The sequence below is a fragment of the Sus scrofa genome, chromosome 6, assembly GCF_054392235.1.
Source record: "Sus scrofa isolate SSC_HxYL_T2T_F1_AM1 chromosome 6, Sscrofa_HxYL_maternal_Yorkshire_Landrace_v2.0, whole genome shotgun sequence".
Lineage (NCBI taxonomy): Eukaryota > Metazoa > Chordata > Mammalia > Artiodactyla > Suidae > Sus > Sus scrofa.
In genome coordinates, this window is record NC_139388.1 from 53,133,004 (window position 1) to 53,154,066 (window position 21,063).

At 51.4% G+C, this 21,063-nt stretch overlaps 1 protein-coding gene across 2 annotated transcripts; it reads right to left on the reverse strand.

The window, feature by feature from the left end:
- Positions 1-293: 293 nt before the first annotated feature.
- On the reverse strand, positions 294-20,825 carry CYP2B6A (cytochrome P450 family 2 subfamily B member 6A). Of its 2 annotated transcripts, XM_021094412.2 has the most exons (9): positions 20,633-20,825; positions 15,770-15,932; positions 15,471-15,620; positions 10,978-11,138; positions 9,451-9,627; positions 8,841-8,982; positions 5,998-6,185; positions 5,676-5,817; positions 294-1,727 (listed from the first exon to the last, which is right to left on the reverse strand). In XM_021094412.2, the coding sequence occupies exons 1-9, from the start codon at positions 20,801-20,803 to the stop codon at positions 1,537-1,539; spliced, it is 1,485 nt and encodes a 494-aa protein (XP_020950071.1). In that variant the 5' UTR covers positions 20,804-20,825; the 3' UTR covers positions 294-1,536. The 2 variants fall into 2 exon arrangements, with proteins under 2 accessions (XP_020950071.1, XP_020950072.1); XM_021094413.2 differs by lacking the exons at positions 294-1,727; positions 5,676-5,817 and adding an exon at positions 5,271-5,675 and having other exon boundaries at positions 20,633-20,818.
- Between the last annotated feature and the right edge of the window lie 238 nt (positions 20,826-21,063).

Consider the following 21,063-nt stretch of genomic DNA (forward strand, 5'->3'; position numbering starts at 1 on the left):
GTCTGAGCCGTCAGCAGCAGACACTCCCAGGAACTAGGAGTCAATGTCACAGTCATGAAGGAGGTCTGAGCGGCCACTGTGGTGTCCACTACCCGAGGCAGGACTCCAGCGAGCAGGACACCAGCGGAGGTCCAACCTTCTCTAAGAATTTGGCAACGATGAGCTAACAACCATCAAATAAAGCACACTTTCTCCTCCTTCTCTGACAAGGGGACCCTCCCACCCACCGGGAAAGCAAGCTTTGACCTGGACAGCCTCAGACAATACGTGGATCACATGCAAGCTGGCAGGAGTCACAGCCTGACCCCTGGAGGCGAGGTCTCAGATGTTTATTTGAGTTGGGACACCAGGAGGGGAACATCAGGGACTCCAAGGGCTCAGGGTAGAGGCACACTGCCCAGGGGTGGTGGGCTGAGGGCCCATCATCGAGGGAGGAAGTGGGGGGAGTCAGATGAGGATGAGGGAGGACTGGGCTGTGGACCACATAGATGAGCCTCCAAACCCTCACGAGACGCAAAAGAAGCCAGACAGCAACCACCACACACTGTACGCTCCATTGAGGTGAAAAGGGCGGAATCGGCAAATCCACAGAGAAGGAAAGGGTTTGGTGTGGCCAGGGGCTGGGGGAGGGAGGATGGGGAGTGACTGCTCATGGGTCTGGGGTTTCCTTCTGGCTGATGAGCATGTTTGGGTCTAGAGGGAGACGGCGATGGCCCATCATATGCAGGGACTGAATGCCACGACATGACACATCTAAAATGGTTCGTGATCCCATGGGAATTTCACCTTAATTTCAAAATATAGGCTGGGGTGGGTGGCGGGAAGGAGCCGTAGGGCTTTGCCTTCGAGAGCCGAGGAGACAGCATGGGCACTGCTTCTGTCCTCACTAAGCCTGTGACCGTGGTCATCTCTGGCCATTTCTCGGGCTCTGTTTACTCATCTGCAAGATGGGCATGATCACTGTCCCCACCCCGTGGGCCTTTGGGGAGAAGACCCAAGGGACATCATGTATGCCCAGATCATGGAGCCCAAGGAGTTGAGAAAAGGACCCTGGGGCTGTTCTGAGAAAGGGACAAGTCACTCGGGGAGAGCTGTGGCCTGGGAGGCAGAGCTGCAGAAAGAGCCTGAGCTAAGTTTCCCCTTTTAGCCTCAGTTTCTTCCCTTTCCTTTATTTTTGGACCACACGGATGGCATGGGCCGGGGATTGGACTTGTGCCACATCCGTGAACAAGCCGGGTCCTTAACTGCCGAGCCATCAGGGAACTCCTTAGCTCCACGTTCTACACATACACCCCTTTTGGAATTCTGTTAACAGGGGAAAGGAATAGACCTCTGTGAGGCTTCAGAAGAGCTGCGGAAGGACGGAAGGAGGTTAGGCTGCAGACAGGACATTCCTACGAGGGAGGCATGTGAGCAAGGGAAAGAGGCAGGTGTCCAGCACGTCTCTCAGAGGCGGGAGAGAGGCAGCGGGGCAAGGGGCCCTTCTCCACAGAGGTGGGGACGCGCATGACCCTGGAATCCCTGGACCCCCTTCCCTCAGCCTCTTTGGCGGGGCAGGAACTGGATCTGGTAGGGCGGGGGCACTGTGCCCACCCCAACAGCCTGGGGTGTCAGGTCGATGTCCTCCGGAGCCACGGGGCTGGCCACGGAGAAGTTCTGGAGGATGGTGGTGAAGAAGAGGAATAATTCGGTGCGGGCCAGGCCTTCCCCAAGACAAATGCGCTTGCCTGTGGACACAGAGGGTGACAGTGTGGACACGGGGGTGAATGCACGTTCCTTGCCCTGTCACCTCCCAAAGCCCAGACACTTGTGTCCATTGCAATAGGTTTGCATGGGACTGGCCTTTGACCTGCAGTTCGGGTGGGGGCTTAGAGGAACCCCAAGCCCTGTGAAAGCAGGTGCAAATCGTTGGGTGGATGTGCCTTGCACAATTTTCCCAGGAAAGACTCCGTAGCTCCTGCTAGCTTTCTAAAGGGTTCTGTGGCCCCGCAGAGTATAAGCAGCCACTTGGGCCTGGATGTGTCTTTCTGTATGTGTGTGTGTGCCCAGGGGTCTGTGCGTCTGCCTCCACATCCAGGTGTGTGCATATTTCCGACCTCTTTCTTTCTTTCTTTTTTCCCTATTTCGGGCCACACCCACAGCATATGAAGTTCCCAGGCTAGGGGTCAAACCGGAGCTGCAGCTGCCAAACTACACCACAGCCACAGCCACGCCAGATCCAAGCCACATCTGCAGCTACACCACAGCTCGCGGCAAAGCTGGATCCATAACAAACTGAGCAAGGCCAGGGATTGAACCCGCATCCTCAGATACAGAGAAGGGCTCTTAACCCGCTGAACCACAATGGGAAATCCCAACTTCATATTTTCAAGTCCCCCATGCCTGATGTAAGAGGAGTCGTCTCTACATCGTAAGGCTACTATGAGGATAAGGACATTAGTGCTTGTTAAAATGCTTAAATAACACCTGCCCGTAGTAAGGATGCTGTAAGTGAAGTTAGCACCTTGTGTTTGTTTCCGGGTGTACACGGTGATGCTGTGTTTGTGAGGTGTGTATCTGGACTGTGTGTGTTTGTGCGTCTCTCGGTTTTCTTCTTATCTCAGCCTGAGCACCATGGGCTTCAGGTGTCCTGGAAAATGCTGAATGGAATATACAATTGCGCCCAGGACTGACCCGCACCGGAGAGGAGTCTAAGGCTTCCATCACATGCTCAGAGACGGAAGGACCGCCCCTCCCTCCAGCCCCCACAGTTCTAAACCAAGGGCTTGGAGAGAACCAGGGACACAGGGAGCCCCCACACAGGCAGAGACACTGGCCCCTTCTCTCCCTTTACTGCCTGGTTCTTATTCTGCAAGCTGACACCCTTGGCAAGACCCTTTCAAGGAGGGGTTTCCAGGCATTTCCTAAGCCTTCCTAGTCGCTGGACTGCGTCTGCACGCAGGTGTAGGAGAACGCGTCTGCGTCTTTGAGGCACATCCAGAGGTTGGTACACAGGAGCTTAGCCATGCTCGGGTCACAGCTCCCAGCTGGTTGGTCTCTTCTGACTGGTTCTGCAACCAGGCACTTTCGAGGACAGCTTGATCCGGCTTCCTCCCTTCCACCCCGACCTCCACATCCCTGGGACACTCCAACTGGACACCCCTTGGCAAGACATCTTTTGGCTCTTGCTTTCTCTCCCCTCATGGCCATCTGCCTCGGCCTTTTTCTCTGCCTGTAACTGAGCAGGACCCTTTCCCCACATCCCTGCTTTAGCAACTCTCTGAACTACAACATGTGTCTTCCTGGATGTTTACAGAAACTTGGTGACCCGGCCTCTATGGCCAGCTGCAAGAACAGGATTTCTGCCCCCAAATTTTGCAGCTATCAACTGAAGCCCCTCCCTCACCTTGGCTTGAAACAGGCTTTGCAATTTCGGTGTTGTTTGGGATGGGGGGGTGGGAGAGGTGGGGACAGGAGCCACCTGTCTCTTTGCATGACCCTGCAATAACACTTGCTCTGTGCCAAACTCTTGTCATTCTGGTTTGTTTGGCATCACTCTGTGTCGGGCACCCAGACTGTGCGCCAGCGTGTCTATATCTCCTGCCAGACACTCTTTCTCTGTCTCTGTTTTTCTCATGATTTTCTGCATTCTTCAGTCTTTTTCACTCCCTGTCCCTCTGTCTGTCTGGATCTGATTCTCTTGGCAACTCTCATTTTTCATCTCCCTCCATCGTTCCCTGTTCTCCCCTCGGTGTTTCTTCTTGAGTACTGTCTTCCTCTGCTTCCCTCCCTCTTCTGCTCCCTCTCTTCCTCCTCCATCCCTTCCTCCTTCACCTCCACCATTTATTATCTCACTTCACTCTCGGTCTCTTTCTACCACACTCTCTCCTGTCTCTCTCCCTCTGGGTCTTCCTTGTTCTCAATCTCTCTCTCTGTTTCTCACTCACTATCCTTATCTGTCAGCCTGTCTCTGTCTGTATTGACCCCACCTCTGCCTCTCTCTAAACTTAGCGCAGAGCTATCGAATGGAGAACTGGATCCTCGCCCCTCACCCCACAGGTGCCCTGCCTCTCCCTGAAATGAAATGAGGGAGGAGCCCATCGCACTGGGCAGAGCCAGGGGCCCTGGGTCCCTCAAGTCGCTGGTGCAATTCAAGACTAAGGACTGGTGCCGGGGTCCACCTTCCTCCCAGGGCGAGACTGGGACCCTTTGCCGCAGTGGCTACGATGTTTGCACCTAGAAAAACATCTCCTCCAGCAATGAAACACAAAGAAACTGTAAGGGGCTAAATATACTGTGCACAGGAGCAGCTGGGACACATCATTAGCAAGAGGATACAGAAAAACTAAAAACCCAACTGCCACTTCTGATGAGCTGAAAGCAAAAGCAGGAGACCATGCATGCCCCCTGCACATCACACCACCAAATGCGTGGGCAGACCATCTAAGCCACCCCTCTGCCCTGACTCTTGGGCCCACAAATGCATCCACCACTGCCCTTGCTCCACATGTGGAATCAGCTCGCCCCCCTCCAGGGGGGCAAGCAAGCCAGGACGGGAACGCTTGTTGGCTCCCCCCTGCTGCAGCAGAGGCCCCAGGTTTTTTGCCTGAATTTGCCCGAATGGCCTCTTAGCAATGTCTATTGATTAAGAAGGCCAAGCGCCCTGGACATTAACAAAAGGAGGAGATCCCTGGGCATTGGGTTTTTCTTTGGGTGGGGCCAAGGAATGGGGAATGGGGACAGAGCCAAGTCAGAGCAGGTCAAGACCCACCCCACCTCACCAGGCCCAGCAGGATAAATCCAGACTCCCCCAGCTGTCAAGACCATGGCAGCTGAGCTCTTCAACCTCTCCCTGAAACCCCAGTCTTCCTGAGTGCTAGGTGCTCACGTGAGCCCTCTGTCTCCACCTTGAGGCTCTGCCCTTGCTCTGCCTTGTGATGAAACCCTCTTTCCAGTGGCTGATTGATACTCACCTGTGATGTCTTAGCTTAGAAGCCACAGCTTTAGGTAAGCTTTTCCTCACAGACACACCAAGCATGGTGCATGTTCCTCTTTTGTGCTCCCAAAGCCCCCTGTAGAGCACTCATCTTACTTAAGATTCCTTTTAGATGAATAAAAGCTGCCCCTACAACCCCTTTCTTTCTTTTCTTTCTTTCCTTCTTTTGGCTGAGCCAATGGCATAGGGAAGTTCCAGAGCCAGAGATTGAACCCGCGCCCCACCTGTGACAATGCTAGATTCTTAACCAATGGGCCACCAGGGAAATCCCTGAGCACTTCCTTTAGCCAAGCAGTTCTAAGCACACTGCAAACATTCATTCATTGAAGTAGATACAATCTTTTGACCATACGATTCATGCCCAGCTGCCCTGCTGGACTACAATTTCCTGGGTGGGAAACTGTGTCTCTCTGTGACTTCCCTGATGCTTTCTCTTCAGCCCTCAACAAAGTACTGGGCTCAGCGTAGCGCTCAACAGATATTTCATACCAACGTGCAGCAAGCTTAAAAATCCTTGCCCAGGGCCAGCTTTGGGAGGTGATGTCACTTCTCAAGCCGCCACTGGGATGCGGTGAAGATGAGACGGGTTAAGGCAGGAAAAGCAACTGGCACAGACGAACTGCTCAACAAACAGAGACCTCTCCTTGCTTGTCTCAAGGAGGGGGTGGCACCTGCCCTCTGGAATGCAGGTCCAGCTTACCTATGGAGAAGGGCATAAAAGCGTCATTTTTCTTCAGGGCCCCAGTGGCATCCAGAAAGTGGTCAGGGTTGAAGGCCTCTGGGTTTTCAAAGTAACGTGGGTCATGGAGAGCAGAGGTCAGGATGGGATAGACTTCTGTGCCCTGAAGAAAGGTCACGAGATTAGAGGACATCACCAAACCTCCCCCACCCCACCCCATGCCCCCAGAATGAAACAAGACTGAGTGATAAAGCCAAGAAGAGGTCATTTTGGAGATTAAGAGAACCCAGCAACCCAGGAGGCACACTCGAGTTTGATGGGGGAGCCCAGTGGGCTGACATACCTTGGGGAGGAGGTACCCTCGGAAGTGAGTGTCTTTAGTGACCGTGTGGGGAACACCCATGGGGATGAGGTCCCCAAATCTCTGCATCTCATGAATGACCGCATCCATGTATGGCATCTTGGCTCTGTCGTCCAAGGCTGGAGGTCGATGAGAACCAATCACCCGGTCGATCTCCTTGTGGATTCTCTCTGCACAGAAGAATGGGACCAGGGAGCTCATTTAAAGAGGCTGTTTGGGAGTTCCCATTGTGGCTCAGTGGTTAACGAATCCGACAAGGAACCATGAGGTTGCGAGTTGGATCCCTGGCCTTGCTCAGTGGGTTGGGGATCCGGCGTTGCCGTGAGCTGTGGTGTAGGTTGCAGACACAGCTCGGATCCCACGTTGCTGTGGCCCTGGTGTAGGCTGCCGGCTACAGCTTGGATTAGACCCCTAGCCTGGGAACCTCCATATGCCTTGGGAGCAGCCCAAGAAATTGCAAAAAGACAAAAAAAAAAAGTAAAATAAAAAAAAATAAAGAGGCTCTTTGCAGGGGCACTGCTTCCATCCCACTGTCTCCTAAGGGCCAGTGAGACAGGAAAAAGCCTACAGGAGAGGGTTAGCTCACTGACACCCCTTAGAGTGACCAGCTTCAGGTGGGGCTGGAAGAGTGAAAACTACTGGAATTCTCCCCCACTGGTATGTAACGAATGTTATGGATTCTCTCCCCACATGTGAACACACATACATATGTATGTGCACCACACTTTTGGATAGACTTTCAGCTTTCAGTCGAAGAACTCACAGGTGATGAACCTGTGAAAAATCCTCCTCTAACGTTAGTAGAGAGTTAACCGTGATAACAATGAGCTCCTGCTGGATAGCACTGGGAACTACTTCTAGCCACTTATGATGGAGCATGATAATGTGAGAAAAAGAATGTATATATGTATGTAGGACTGGGTCACCTTGCTGTACAGTAGAAAATTGACAGAATACCATAAACCAGCTATGGTGGTGAAAAATAAAAATCATCTTGTAAAAAAAGAAAGAAAATTAACTGATATTTACTGTGTGTATCAAACAGATGAGGGAGTTCCCATCGTGGCTCACTGGTTAACGAATCCAACTAGGAACCATGAGGTTGCGGGTTCGATCCCTGGCCTCGCTCAGTGAGTTAAGGATCCGCTGTTGCCGTGAGCTGTGGTGTAGGTCGCAGATGTGGCACGGATCCCGCGTTGCTGTGGCTCTGGCGTAGGCCGGCGGCTATAGCTCCAATTTGACTCCCTAGCCTGGGACCCTCCATATGCCGCGGGTGCGGCCCTAAAAAAGAAAGACAAAACAAAACAAAACAAAACAAAACAAAACAAAAAAACAGATGAGGCACTGTGCTAGGTCCTCTGGAATATAAGAGCAGATGGGATTAAGATGGCCGAGCAGAAGGACTGGAGCTCACCTTCCTTCATGCAAACAACCAACTGCTCAACAACCTTCAACAAAATAGACTGGAAACATCCAAAAAAGGCACCCTACTCCAGAAAACAAATAGGAGGCACATCAAGATGGTAGGAGAGGCGATTACACGGTATACCCAACCCTATACCCCCGGAGGTGGGCTGCCCAGAGACTGGAAAGAAACTTATACTGAAGAGGCTCACCCACGGGAGTGAGAGTTCCGAGCCCCACGTCAGGTTCCCATGCCTTGGGATCTGGCATTGGGAGGGGGCGCTCCCACAGCATTTGGCGTTAAGGGCCAGCAAGGCTTGTGTGCAGGAGCCCCACGGCCCTGGGAGAAATGGACACTCCACTCTGGAAAGGCACACACAGGATCTCGTGTGCACTGGCACCCAGGGCAAAGCAGAGACTTTATTGGAATCTGGGTCAGTCCTGCCTCCTGGAGGATCTCACGGGGAAATGGTGGGTGACAGACAGTGGCTCATTGCGGGGGAAGGACATTGGAGGCAAAGGTCTCAGGCAGATCATCAGCATGGTTGGATAGGTTAGAAGATAGATGTATAAATCAAGCCCAAATAACTGAGTGAATTTTTAAATGAATAAGTTAAAGGAGAGGTGGATGAAGGATGAATTGATAGACTAGCTGATGGAAGGATTAGGGTAGGTAACGTAGGTTTAGAAAAGCAAACAGATGCAGGAATGAAACGAGCCAAGCAATCACTGGAAAACAATTCATTCAATGAATCGCTGTTTCAAAGGAACAACAGATGAAGCAGCTCCTCCAGCAAAAGAATGAAAGCATATTTCCTGGGATGAATGAAAGACTCAGAGTATATCAGTGATTTCTTTCTCTCTCTCTCTGTTTTTTTTTTTTTTTTTTTTTTGTCTTTTTAGGGCCACGCCCACGGCCACGGCATACGGAGGTTCCCAGGTTAGGGGTCTGTAGCCGCCGGGACCCAAGCTTCGTCTGCGACCTACACCACAGCTCACGGCAACGCCAGTTTCTTAACCCACTGAGCGAGGCCAGGTATTGAACCCTAACCTCATGGTTCCTAGTTGGATTCGTTTCCGCCGCACCACGACGAGAACTAAATGTTCTTGATTTTTTTTTTTTTTTTTTTATCAGTGATTTCACCAGTGAAAAAACAGACAGATGGATGAATGGGCAGGTACATGGATGGGTGCGTCCATCTTCAAGTGATGGAGGAAAAGGGGCAAATGAGATTGACAGATTCTTCATTCATCCATCCACCGACAGGGTTGGCTGGGAGGGGGACATTCACAGTCTGCGGTGCTCCTGTGTAAGAGGGGACAGCTGCCTTCGCCTTCACAGAAGACCCTCAGATCCATTGCCGCAGCACTAAACGGTGTAAGAAGATCCCCCCTTGAACGACTGTCCCCAGCCTGCCCACCTGTGATGTGGGGGTACTTGAGCATGAGCAGGAATCCATAGCGGAGAGTGGTGCTGGTGGTCTCGGTGCCGGCAAAGAAGAGCGAAAGGACAGTGAGGATGAGGTTCTGCTCGTGGAACTCGCTGTTGGGGTTGGACTTCTCCTGGGTCCAGAGGGATGGGGTTCACATCAGGGGAGGCAGGAGCTCTGAGGCACTTGCACCTCTTGGGGTCCCTCCCCCTGTTTCTGGAACTCCAACCATCTGGTCTGCTTCACTTCCCTCTATTTTCTACAGACGGTGTCTGTCTTTGACTCAGTCTCTCTTGGCTGTGTCTTGCTCTGTTTCTAGCGATCTCTCTATCTGATCTGTTTGTCTCTCTTCCTTCCTCCCCAGCCTCTTTCTGCCCCTGTGGGTCTTTGCACCTGGGGCCGTATTTCCCCTCGTCCTGTATTTTCTGTGTCTCTCTCACCTGCCTACCAGCTTCCCCATTTCATCTCCCTCTCTGTTCGCTTCCCAATCTCCCCTCCCCATCGTCTGTGTTTCTCTCCCTCCCTCTTCTCCCCCCTCCCCTCCCTTCTTCTCCCCCAGCATCTTTTTCTCCACCCGCCCCCTCCCTCTGCCAAATCCCACTTTGTCCATGCGGAGCAGGTAGCTGTCGATGAGGTCCCGGGGGTCGCTGGGGTCCAGGGTTTCACGGTGCTTCTCCACACTGCGGCCAATGAAGGCATTGACTTGCTGCAGGTTTTTGTAGATTTGCCTGTGTGAGCCTGGAAAGTACTTCAAGAAGGCGGAGTAGAGCTCGAACAGCTGGGGGAGAGAAGGGGCTGTGAGGCTCTCTGAAAGTGACCCCTGTGTCTCTGGCTTCGCTCTGTGTATCTCTGGGGTGTCTCGGTCTCTGTCTGATTCTGTCTCTCTCTCCATCGCTCTCTGTTTCTGTGGGGTGTCTGTCTCTCTGCGGCTCTGTCTCACTTTCTCCATAACAGAGTCCCTCACTCACTGACTCTTTCTCCTTTGAGGTGGTCTTCTCACGTTTTCCACTTTGTGCATCTTTCGTCCTCATCCTCGGGTCTTCCCCACGGATTCGTCCCCACCTCTCTCCATCTCTGTCTTCCCCACCCCTCCCTATCTCCGTGTGCCTCCTTCTCATCCTCCCTCTGTTTACATCCGCCAGTTCATCTGTCTTCCTCGAACCTCTCTCTCCCTCTTTCCACCTCTCACATCTGCCTTGCTGATAACGGGAGGCTTCCACAAGGCGAAGCTGCTCAACACTTAGAACTATTTGTTTACTGGGGAGCATTTTCTATTGCTTTGCCTGTTGAGAAATATAATGCCTGACTTGTCTCAAAGAACTGCGAACAATGCAGAAACATATAGAGCACGATGTAACATTCCTCCTTCATCTCCGCTTCTAGAGGGACCCATTGTTAACTGTCGGGCAGATCTCCTTCCAGACTTTTCTCTCCCATGGTTCCCTGTGGGAACAGATGGTTGAAAGCACCTGTTGGGCTCATCACAGATGAGGGCACTTGGAGCCCCTTCCAGATTTTTCAGGTCAGACTCTCCTGTAGGAGGTCATGGGGATTTGTATTTGTGACAGTCGAACATGTGAACCTACACTCCTGGCTGAGAATGATTTATTTTTTTTTTTTACGTTAATATGCAATAGGAGTATTGCCAGATTAGTTAAGAAAGAGAATCTCTATTATTTTGTTTTAAAGAGGAGCATATTATTTGGTAATCTGGGGAGAAGGAAAAAAAAAAAAACAGAAAGAGGGAGGAGAAGTGGGGGGAAATGAGGAAATACGATGGCTAATTTTCAAAGCATCCTTGAATTTCTTCATGTGAGGGGATTTTCCAAAGACAGAGGCAGAGACTCAGAGGAGCCAGGGAAGGAAGGATGGCGAGCTTGAAAGTCTCTCTCTCTCTCCCTCTCAATCCCCTTCTCTTCCTGCCTCGTCCATCACTCCCCTTTCTTCCTCTTGGTCTCAGTCCCTGTCTCACCATCTCTCCCTCCCTCCCTCTGGGTCTCAGTGCTCAGTGTTGTCTTTGCCCCTCTTCCAGCTCTAAGCTGCCCTTCCGGTCTCCCAAAGCAGATCACCCCTGTCCCCCGCCCAGATGTCCGCCCCAGCCCCGCCCTTCCCTCTGCATGTCCCCGACCTGGCTGGAAAAGGAGCTGATGAGCAAAAAGGTCTGGAACAGTAAGTCCAGCAGCTGCAGGAACTCGGGATCTCTGTAGGCGAAGCGTTTTCCAAAGTCAATGGAGCAGATGATGTTGGCAGTGCTGGAGTGGAAGTAGTAGGTGGGGTCCTGGAGGGCTCCTAGTGGGAAGAGGCGTGAGTCACGGGAGAAGGAATTAAATGCCTGGGGAACACTCGCCAGCCCCTCGGATGTGCCAGGGCCTATTCTAAGCACTGCACGTATTATTTCGTCCTTCTCAACTCGACCCTGTGAAGAAGGTTCAAATGTTCAATGGATTGCATGTGCAACTTAAGAAACTCCGTTCTCCTGGGCCCTTATTTCTTCCCCCACCACATTTCTTTTGCCTACCTCTAGAGGGCTCTGCTCTCTGGGCATTTGTTCTGCTCTTGTTGGTTGATGTGTGTATGTGCCAAGCTCGCCCCAGTTGGAGGGAGGGGGAGCTGGGTTCCCAGGAATGGCAGGTGGATGCAGCCTTGCTCCCTGAGTCTCACCTGTCCCTCTTCTCTGTTCCCCTGCAGACCCTTTCACGTACCTGTCTGTCCCTAGTGTTTTCTCTTCATAAGGCTGCGTCTGTGGCATATGGAAGTTCCCAGGCTAAGGGTCGAACTGGAACTGTAGCTGCCGGTCTACACCACAGTCACAGCAATGCCAGATCCCAGCCCCCTGTGCAACCTACACCACACCTAATGGCAGAGCTGGATCCTCGACCCAGTAAGTGTGGCCAGGGATCAAACCCACATCCCCATGGATACTAGTTGCGTTCTTAACCTGCTGAGCCACAACGGGAATCCCCTGTCACTAATTATCTGTGCCTCATTTTCTTTCTGCTTCTCCAAGTCGCTCCTCTCCTTGACTTGATCCCGCCACGTCTGTCTCTTTCTTCCTCTCTGTCTCTCTGCCCAAATCACCCCGTCTCCTCCTGTCTTTCTGCTCAGTCCCTCGGTCCGTGTTCCTCTGTGGCTCCCTGTGACTCTGTCTCTGCCCCTCCCTCGACATTTATGTCTCCATATCCCTTGAGAAGGGGCCCTGTCGCCTCCATGTCTCATACGCACATCGGAGGAGGAATCCAAAACCAACCAGACGTGCCCATCCCACTTCCCAGGAGCAGAAAAACCCAGCTGACCGCCCTGATCACTGCCAGCCCGCCAGCACTGCACGCACAGAAAGGAAAACCAAGTGTGTCCTTCTCAAAATGTGTGCTGTTGGGGAGATGGGATTGAGATGGAGGAATAGAAGGACTGGAGCTCAACTTCTCTCCTAAAAACAACAAAATCTACCACCAAATGCTGAGCAATCTTCAACCAAATGGACCAGAAACTTTCAAAAAGATATCCGACTCCAGAAGACAAAGAGGAGACCACATCAAGAGCAAGGAGGGGCAATTACGTGATCTGAGCATCCTCATACCTCCCAGCTGGGAAGCCCTACAGACTGGAAGCCCTAACTGGTTCACAGACACTCACCTACAGGAAGGAGAATTCTGAGCCCCACATCAGAGTCCCACGTGTGGGGATCTGGCACTGAGAGAAAGAGCCCCAGGAGCATCTGGCATCAAAGGCCAGTGGGGCTTGTGCGCAGGAGCGCTACTCCACAGGACTGGGGGAAACGGAGACCCCATTCTTAAAAGGCACACACACACTTTCACGTGCACTGGGTCCCAGGGCAAAGCAAAGTCTCCATAGAAATCTGGGTCAGACCTGACTGCAGTCCTTGGAGGACCTCCTGGGAAAGCAGGAGTGAAGGTGGCTTGTTGTGGGGGAAGGACATTGGAAGCAAAGCCCTTGGGAATATTCAGCAGAGTGCCTTTCTCTGGAGGGGCCCATTTTGGGAAAATCTGGCCCTGCCCATCAGTGCTGAGAAGCCCCAGGCCAAACAATGATCCAGGTGGGATCACAGCCCCGCCCCTCAGTAAACAGGCTGCCTAAAGACCTCTCCCCCCCAGGCACACAGCCACCTCTAATCTCCCCCAGAGACAAAGCCCCACCCACCAGAGGGATAGGAATCAGCTCCGCCTACCAGTGGGCAGGCATCAGTCCCTCCCATCAGGAAGCCTACAGCAAGCCCCACCACACCCCACCCCACCCCACCCCCCGTACCTACTTTAGCCACAAGGGGGACAGACACCAGAAGTAAGAGAGGCTACAACTCTATCATCTGTAAGAAGGTCACCACACCAAAAACCTATAAAAATGAAAAGACGGAGAACTATAACTCAGATGAGGGAGAAAGAAAAAAACCCAGAAAAAACAGCTAAGTGATCAGGGGATTCTCAGCCTTCAGGAAAGACTTTTTAGACTGTTGAGGCTGAAGATGATGTAAGACATTGGAAATAAACTGGAGGCAGAGATGGATAATTTCCAGGAAACACTGAGGAAAGAGATACAAGATATAAAACTTAAGCAAGAAGAGGAGTTCCCATCGTGTCGCAGTGGTTAACGAATCCGACTAGGAACCATGAGGTTGCGGGTTTGACCCCTGGCCTTGCCCAGTGGGTTAAGGATCCCCGGCATTGCCATGAGCTGTGGTGTAGGTTGCAGTCACAGCTCGGATCCCATGTTGCTGTGGCTGTGGCATAGGCTGGCTGCTACAGCTCGGATTAGACCCCTAGCCTGGGAACATCCATATGCTGTAGGAGCAGCCCTAGAAAAGGTAAAAAGACAAATAAATAAATAAGTAAAAATAAAACTTAAGCAAGAATAGATGCAAAATACAATAACTGAAGTAAAAAATTCACTAGAAGCAGCCAACAGCAGAATACAGGAGGCAGAAGAACACATAAGCGAGGTGGAGGTCAGATTCGTGGAAATCACGGATGTGGAACAGAGAAGAAAAAAAAGATTGAAAACAAATGAAGAGAGTCTCAGAGAACTCTGGGACAATGTTAAATGCACCAACATCCATATTATAGGGGTGCCAGAAGGAGAAGAGAGAGAGAAAGGGACAGAAAAAAGATTCGAAGAGATAATAGCCGAAAACTTGCCTACCATGGAAAAGAAACCACTCACTCAAATCCCAGGAAGCGCAATGAGTACCATATAAAATAAACCCAAGGAGGAACACCCCGAGGCACATACTAAACAAACCAACCAAAATTAAAGACAGAGAAAATATCGAAAGCAGCTAGGGAAAAGAAATAAATAACATACAAGGTTATTGGCAGATTTTTCAGCAGAAACTCTGTAGGCCAGAAGGGAAGGCATGATACACTTAACGTGATGAAAGGAAAAAACCTCCAACCAAGATTACTTTACCCAGCAAGGCTTTCATTCAGATTTGAAGGAGAAATCAAAAGCTTTACAGATAAGCAAAAGCTAAGAGAATTCAGCAACACTAAACCAGCCTTACAACACATACTAAAGGAACTTCTCTAGGCAGAAAAGAAAAGGCCGCAACCAGAAACAAAAATACCACAAATGTCAGGGCTCACGCATAGAGGTAAAGATACGAAATCTTCCACACACAATTATGCCACCAAAATCAGAAATCGTGAGAAGAGGAGGTTACAAATGCAGGACGCTGGAGATGCATTGCAATTAAGAGACCAACAACATAAAACAAACTCGTATGTACACAGACTCATATGAAAACTTCAGAATGACTGCAAACCAAAAATCTACAATTGATACACAAACAAATAAGAAAAATCAACGCAAATACAACACTAAAGATAGTCATCAAACCACAAGAGGAGAGAAAAAGAGAAGAAGGGAAGAAAAAAGAGCAACAAAAACAAATCCAAAGCAATGAATAAAGTGGCAATAACATACAAATCAATAATTACCTTAAATGTTAATGGACTAAACGCCACAACCAAAGGACATACACTTACTGAATGGATACAAAAACAAGACCCATATATATGCTGTCTTCAGGAGACCTATTTCACTTCTAGGGACACATGCGAACTGAAAGTGAAAGGATGGAAGGAAATATTCCATGAAAACAGGAATCAAAGTGTGTCCTATTTACAGTTTTCTCTGCTTTCTTTTCTTGAGGGTGGGGGTGCCATGCCCACAGCAGACAGAAGTTCCAGGACCAGGGATCCAACTTGCACCACAACAGTGATAACTCCAGACCCTTGGCCTGCTGAGCCACCAGGGAACTCCTCTGCTTCTTTTTGCAGAAGTCCTGTATTGGTCTGGGCTCCATACCTCAAACCATGCATTGGTTTCCCTGAACCCGGTAAAAACAGGCTAATGTCTGAGTTGATGCCTTTGAGGTGTCCTTGACACTGACCTCCCTGCATCTCTCCTGCTCCCCGTGCTTCTCTCCTACTCAGCTCTGCCAACTCTGCCCCCTCTCTCTGTCTCTCATCCTCTGTCTGATGGCCTCGCGAGCTGTCTCTCTCTATCTCTCCATCTCTTCCTCTGCCCACACACATGCCTCTGCCTTCTGCTGCTGTGCACCCACAGACGCACTCAATTTCTCGCCGGCCCCTGCCCCGGGCTCACCCTGGGATTTCCGCAGCTCCTCCACCAGACACTGGGCCTCCTCCTGAATCCGCTCCTCCACGCTCCGTTTTCCCAGGCCGAAGTCCCTCATGGTGGCCAGAGAGAAGCGCCGAAGGGTCTTCCAACGTTCCCCGTTGGAAAAGATCACGCCTGGGGGTTGAGGAGAGGCTTGGAATGCAGAGGAAGTTGGAAGCAGACTCTGGGTCCCCCTAAACCCCCTCTTCTCCCCTCCCAGACACACCCTCTCCAATCCCCATCCTCCACCCCTGCTCCCCTCTCGGCGTCTCTGAGGGCCTTACCATATCCCTGGAAGATTGGCTCCAACACAGCGATTTTCCCTCGGCCAGAGAAGGCCTCAGCCTGGTCCACCAGGGCCTCCCGAATGGCCTCTGTCCCGCATATCATGACCACTGGCCTTGGCCCCAGGTACACCGTGAATACATCCCCGTATCTCTCTCGGAGCTGCCAATATACCCACGCCCAATGTTGCCATTAGTCAGTATGCACCTTAGGAGCCATCTCAGTTGTTAGACCATGGAAGCACTTCCGCAGAGACTGGGAATTAGCCGCTGCCCCAAGACCTTCCACCCCAGCCTGCCTTCCCACTTCCCAGGACCCAGCCACTAAAGGATTAATCCATGACCCAGCCCCCCTCACATGAGAAGCAGTACAGATAGTTAAATAGCCCTAAAACCTCCCCTGCCTAGGATTATCTGTTGAGTCTGGCCAGCTCTCCCTGGCTTCTCAACTAAAAAAAAAAAATAAACATTATCCTTCCTGTGACCCTACTGTATCTTCTCTCTGCCTCCTGACAATTTCCCTGGAGTGCCACCCAGAAACCACCCACCCCTTCATGTCTGGGGGGACATGAAGGGGAAAAGATGGCCTTCTGGGGGTGATCCTGAAATCTGAGAAGTCGTACCATCAGGGGAGGCACTGGGGAACGTGTTCAGAAGCATTTACTGAGGCTGGAAGGCCTGTACACTCAGTGACTAGCAACATTACTCCCAGATACACACCCAGCAGAGATGTATACACTTGTTCAGCAAGATGAAGAACAAGGAGAGTCACAGATGCTCAGCAACCGTAGGTAGAGAATAGAGAAGTAGTGGTGTGTTGCTGTCATGGAACAGTATGCAGCAATGAAAAAGAACAAGCTACCTACAACCGCAATGAAACCCACAGGTGCAACGTTGATGATCCCGAGGACTCTATTTGTCATGATTCTGTTGATATGAGGTTCAAAACTAGATAAATAGGAACCTATGGTGTCTGCATAATGGGAGGGTCATGAGTGGAAGGGGGACTTAAGGAGGGTTTCTGGGGACAGGCCATGTCGTTACTGATCTGGGTGTCAATTACCTGACTATGTTCATTAGAGAAAGTTCACCAAGCTGAATACTTAGGCTTTGTGCATTTGATCCTAGATGGTGAGTTTCCATAAAGAGGGATTTCCCGTCCTGACTCAGAGGAAATGAATCTGACTAGCATTCATGAGGACACAGGTTCCATCCCTGGCCTCGCTCGGTGTGTTGAGGATGCAGCGTTGCGGTGAGCTGAAGTGTAGGTTGCAGACATGGCTCGCATCCCATGTTGCTGTGGCTGTGGTATAGGCCGACAGTTGGAGCTCCGATTTGACCCCTAGCCTGGGAACCTCTATATGCTTCGAGTACGGCCCTATAAAGACAACAACAACAGCAAAAATTTGATAAGGAGTTGACCTAAAATCATAAAAAGGTTAACTTCATGGAAAGACCTCTCACACTGATCTTAGCTAAGCTTTCTCACTGGTCTCCCTACTTCCTTTCCCTGTGCTGCCTACCTTCTTTTCACCACCCATCCCACCCCACCCTGAAACCAGAGCAGTCCCATCAAAATGTAAAGTAATGACAATCCCTAACCTGCTCCAAACCCTCCAGGGCTCCCCCTGCCCTGAATATAGGACCCCAGGTCTCCAGCATGGTTGACACAGCCCTGGGTGACGTTGCCCCAGCACCCCTCTGACTTCTCCTCCCACTCACGCCTTTGCTCACACTGATCCAGCCTTCTCCATGTCCCCCAGACATGCTAAGCTTGCTCCTGCTTCAGGGTTCCGGCATCTACATCTGTCTTTCTCTCGGAACTTCTACCTGCATTTTTAGGGTGTCTGCTCAGAAACAAGTCAAGACACAGCCTTTCCCATACCACTCAGTCTAAAGTAGCTCCCACAACTTCTTAAAATATCACCCTGGTTTGTTTGTTTGTTTGTTTATGTTTTGTAAGTGCCCCACTGGCAGCATATTGAGTTTCCCAGGCTAGGGGTCGAATCTGAGCTACAGCCGCCAGTCTACGCCACGGCCACAGCAACTCAGACTCTGGTTGCTCTTGCAATCTACACCACGGCTCATGCCAACACCAGTTCCTTAACCCACCGAGTGAGGCCAGGGACAGAGCTCTCATCCTCATGGATAATGGTTGGGTTCTTTACCCTCTAAGCCACAACGGGAACTCCCATCATCACCCTGCTTCATTTGAATCATAGCTTGTGTCAACACAATATTTCCTTGTTTACTGTGTGTGCCCTGTCCCGTGCCACATCACCAGTGCCCAGCTGAGTGCCCGGCAGAGAGAATGAGTGGAACAATGAAGGAGTGGATCCAATTAACCTCCAGCGAATGAGCGCTTATCTACACCAGGCTCTGTGCATATCCCGGTTGGTCCTCACGACGGTCTTATGAGAGCTGCCTTCTTATCATCAGCAATTCATTCTATGGAAGAGACGCTAAGTTTCAAAGAGAAGCAGTTGAATCTGGAACGCGAGCCCGTGTCTGTCTGACTCCAGCAATGTTACTGAACAGGCTTTTGGGCCAATTTAAGCAACAGAAACTGCTGAGAGGCCAGTCAGGAAAATTCAGGCAGGGCTTTCCTGGGGCCCCTGCTGCAGCAGGCAGGGTGGAGGTGGGTAGTGAAAACCACAAGCTGGTTCCCCTGCTTGTTTACTGGCTCACGGAGGGGGGCGAACTGGTTCCTTATATGGGCAAGGGTAGGGGTGGATCCAAGAGTGAGGCCAGAGGGGTGGCTTCGGTGGTCTGTCCACCCCTCTGGTGGTGCTGTGTGCAGAGGGCATGTCTAGTGCCCTGCTTTTACTCCCGACATCCTGCTTTTGCTCTGGGCTTTTCCAAAGAGGCAGTTGGGATGTTATTGTTTTTGAATCTTCTAATTTGCCTCAGCTGCACACACACACACACTTATATTCAGTCCCTTACAGTTTCTTTGTGTTTTGGTTCCTCCAGGAAATGTTTGTCTAGGTACCAGCACTGCAGTCACTGCAGCAAAGGGTCCCAGGTCCCAGCCCGTGTCAGAAGGATTTGGAAGCAACTGATGACACCCACTAGCCATGCCCTGTCTCTCCCTCTCTCCAAAGAGGCAATGAACATGCAGGGTCGTGCTCACCCAGAGGATCCTTGCAAGGTCTGCGGAATCGATTTAGGGGTTCTGGAAACTGGAAAATGTTATGCAAAAATGCACGCGGGTATTTGTAGGGGAGGGAACCCACAGCCTTAATCACATTCCTAAAGGGTTTAGGGATCCCCCAGTTGTTAGGCAGCTTCAGGCTAAGAAGGAGATGAAGGCACCTCCTTGCTCAACCCCAGCTTGCCCTCTGTGACATCCCAGGTGTGTGTCCTTGGACAAGGGCCTCTCCCCCCGCCCCACCCCCATCCCACCCCCACCCCACTGAGCCTCACTCTTCATTCCTCTGAGGTGAAGAAAACACCTCCCCTAGCCCACGAAGTTATTGGGACCTAGAACTGATGAATTTCTACCCCAATAGAGAGAAATCCTAGCCACTTAACTCTAAGTGAAGAAGCATTTACATGAAAACATACTGGATACCCTGGTGATACACTGAAGACAAGGATAATGAAATAATATGCACTTGGAGCCTCTACATCTGTGATGAAACACTCTGTATTGAAATCAAAGATGGGGAGTTCCTGCTGGGGCGCAGCAGAAAGGAATCCGACCAGTAACCATGAAGTTGCAGGTTCAATCCTTGGCCTTGCTCAGTAGGTTGCCCTGAGCTGTATTGCTGGTCGCAGATGTAGCTGGGATCATGCATTGCTGTGGCTGTGGCATAGGCCATCAGTTGTAGCTCCTATTGGACCCCAAGCCTGGGAACCTCCATATGCTGCGGGTGCAGCCCTAAAAAGCAGAAAAATCAAATCAAATCACATCAAATCAAATCAAAGATGGTGATCCTGTTGTGATGCAGTGGAAACAAATCCGACCAGGAACCATGAGGTTGCAGGTTCGATCCCTGGCCTCACTCAGTGGGTAAAGGATTAGCCGTTGCTATGGCTGTGGTATAGGCCAGAAGCTGTAGCTCGGAATCAACCCCTAGACTGGGAACTCCCATATGCTGCAGGTATGGTCCTAAAATACAAAATAAATAAATAAATACATTAAATCAAATTAAAGTGATGACAAGCCCAAGATTTAGGAAGGTGTTCACTCCCAAAGCGGATACGAAGGGGACAGAGGAGCCCAGGGCAGTGGGAAGCTTTTGCTGGGGTTGCGGCTCTCCGGTGGAGGAGGGGCTCGTGGGTCTGGATGACACCATTAATAAGTATACAGATGAGCAAACATGAAACAGGCCTGGAAAGCAGTGCTAGAGACCTAGGAAACACCCCACAGTGTTGGCTACCATTCGAGCGCATGCATGTTTACTTTTGCTAGGCACTCCGCAACTGCCCTCCCGTCCTGCTCTCCCTCCCTCTCCCTCCCCACTCTCTGGTGCTGACAGGGCCACGCTTTGCTGCCTTTTGTTGGCAGAGGAGAAATCTATTTGCTTGGTGCCACCACCCCCTTTCCTCTTTCTTCCCTTGGCCAGCAGGCACCCAGGCAGCTGGCAGACGAGGGCAGAGGAGTGTGGAATTCTACCTCCCAGGTGCACATCCACGCGCCTCTTCAAGCCCACCTGTCCACTCCAGGGACAGTGCCCACACACCTCCCACCGAGCAGGGATGCCTGGGGCTGTCTGACCACCACCCACCACGCTTCACCTCTGTGCCCCTCGCTCATCAACTTCCCCACACCCACCCCACTCCTAGAAGGATGGATGAGTGAACCCCCCAGTACGGAGGCAGGGAGCCACCCTCAGACCCCATCCATCTGCATCTCACCCTCAGGAAGGATTTGGGCAGGCCTCCTCTGTCCATCTGCAGAAGGTTCCCCAGGAAGGACAGAGGGTGGGGGCCTGGCGGGAGGGGGTGATGGGCTTTCAGGCGGCCTCTGGCCAGGAGAAGCAAGAGTCCTGTGAGCAGAGCAAGAAGAAGAAGCAGGCTGAGCTCCATGGCCCCAGTATGCCCGTCTTGTGCCCCACGGCTGCCTCTAGCTGAGCCTTTTATCCTGAGCCTGGTCTCCCCCCCCGCCCCATTCCCAGTTATGTAACACCATCCATTCCTTGACATCCTCCAGGAGTGTGAATTCAAAGAGAGGTGCTAAGGAACCCGTACTTCCTGGACGGGCAGCCAGGTGACTTGCTCATCTCCCCACCCTGCACTCCCTCCCCAGGTGTTGCACAGACACCACAGCAGAGATACCCAGGTCCACA

Coding starts and splice junctions, on each gene's coding strand:
- CYP2B6A (XM_021094412.2), bottom strand. CDS start 20,803: ATGGAGCTCAGCCTGCTTCTTCTTCTTGCTCTGCTCACAGGACTCTTG. Junction 15,621..15,769: donor GCCAATCTTCCAGGGATATG/GTAAGGCCCTCA, acceptor CTCAACCCCCAG/GCGTGATCTTTTCCAACGGG. Junction 6,186..8,840: donor CAAGTACCCCCACATCACAG/GTGGGCAGGCTG, acceptor TCTTCTGTGCAG/AGAGAATCCACAAGGAGATC.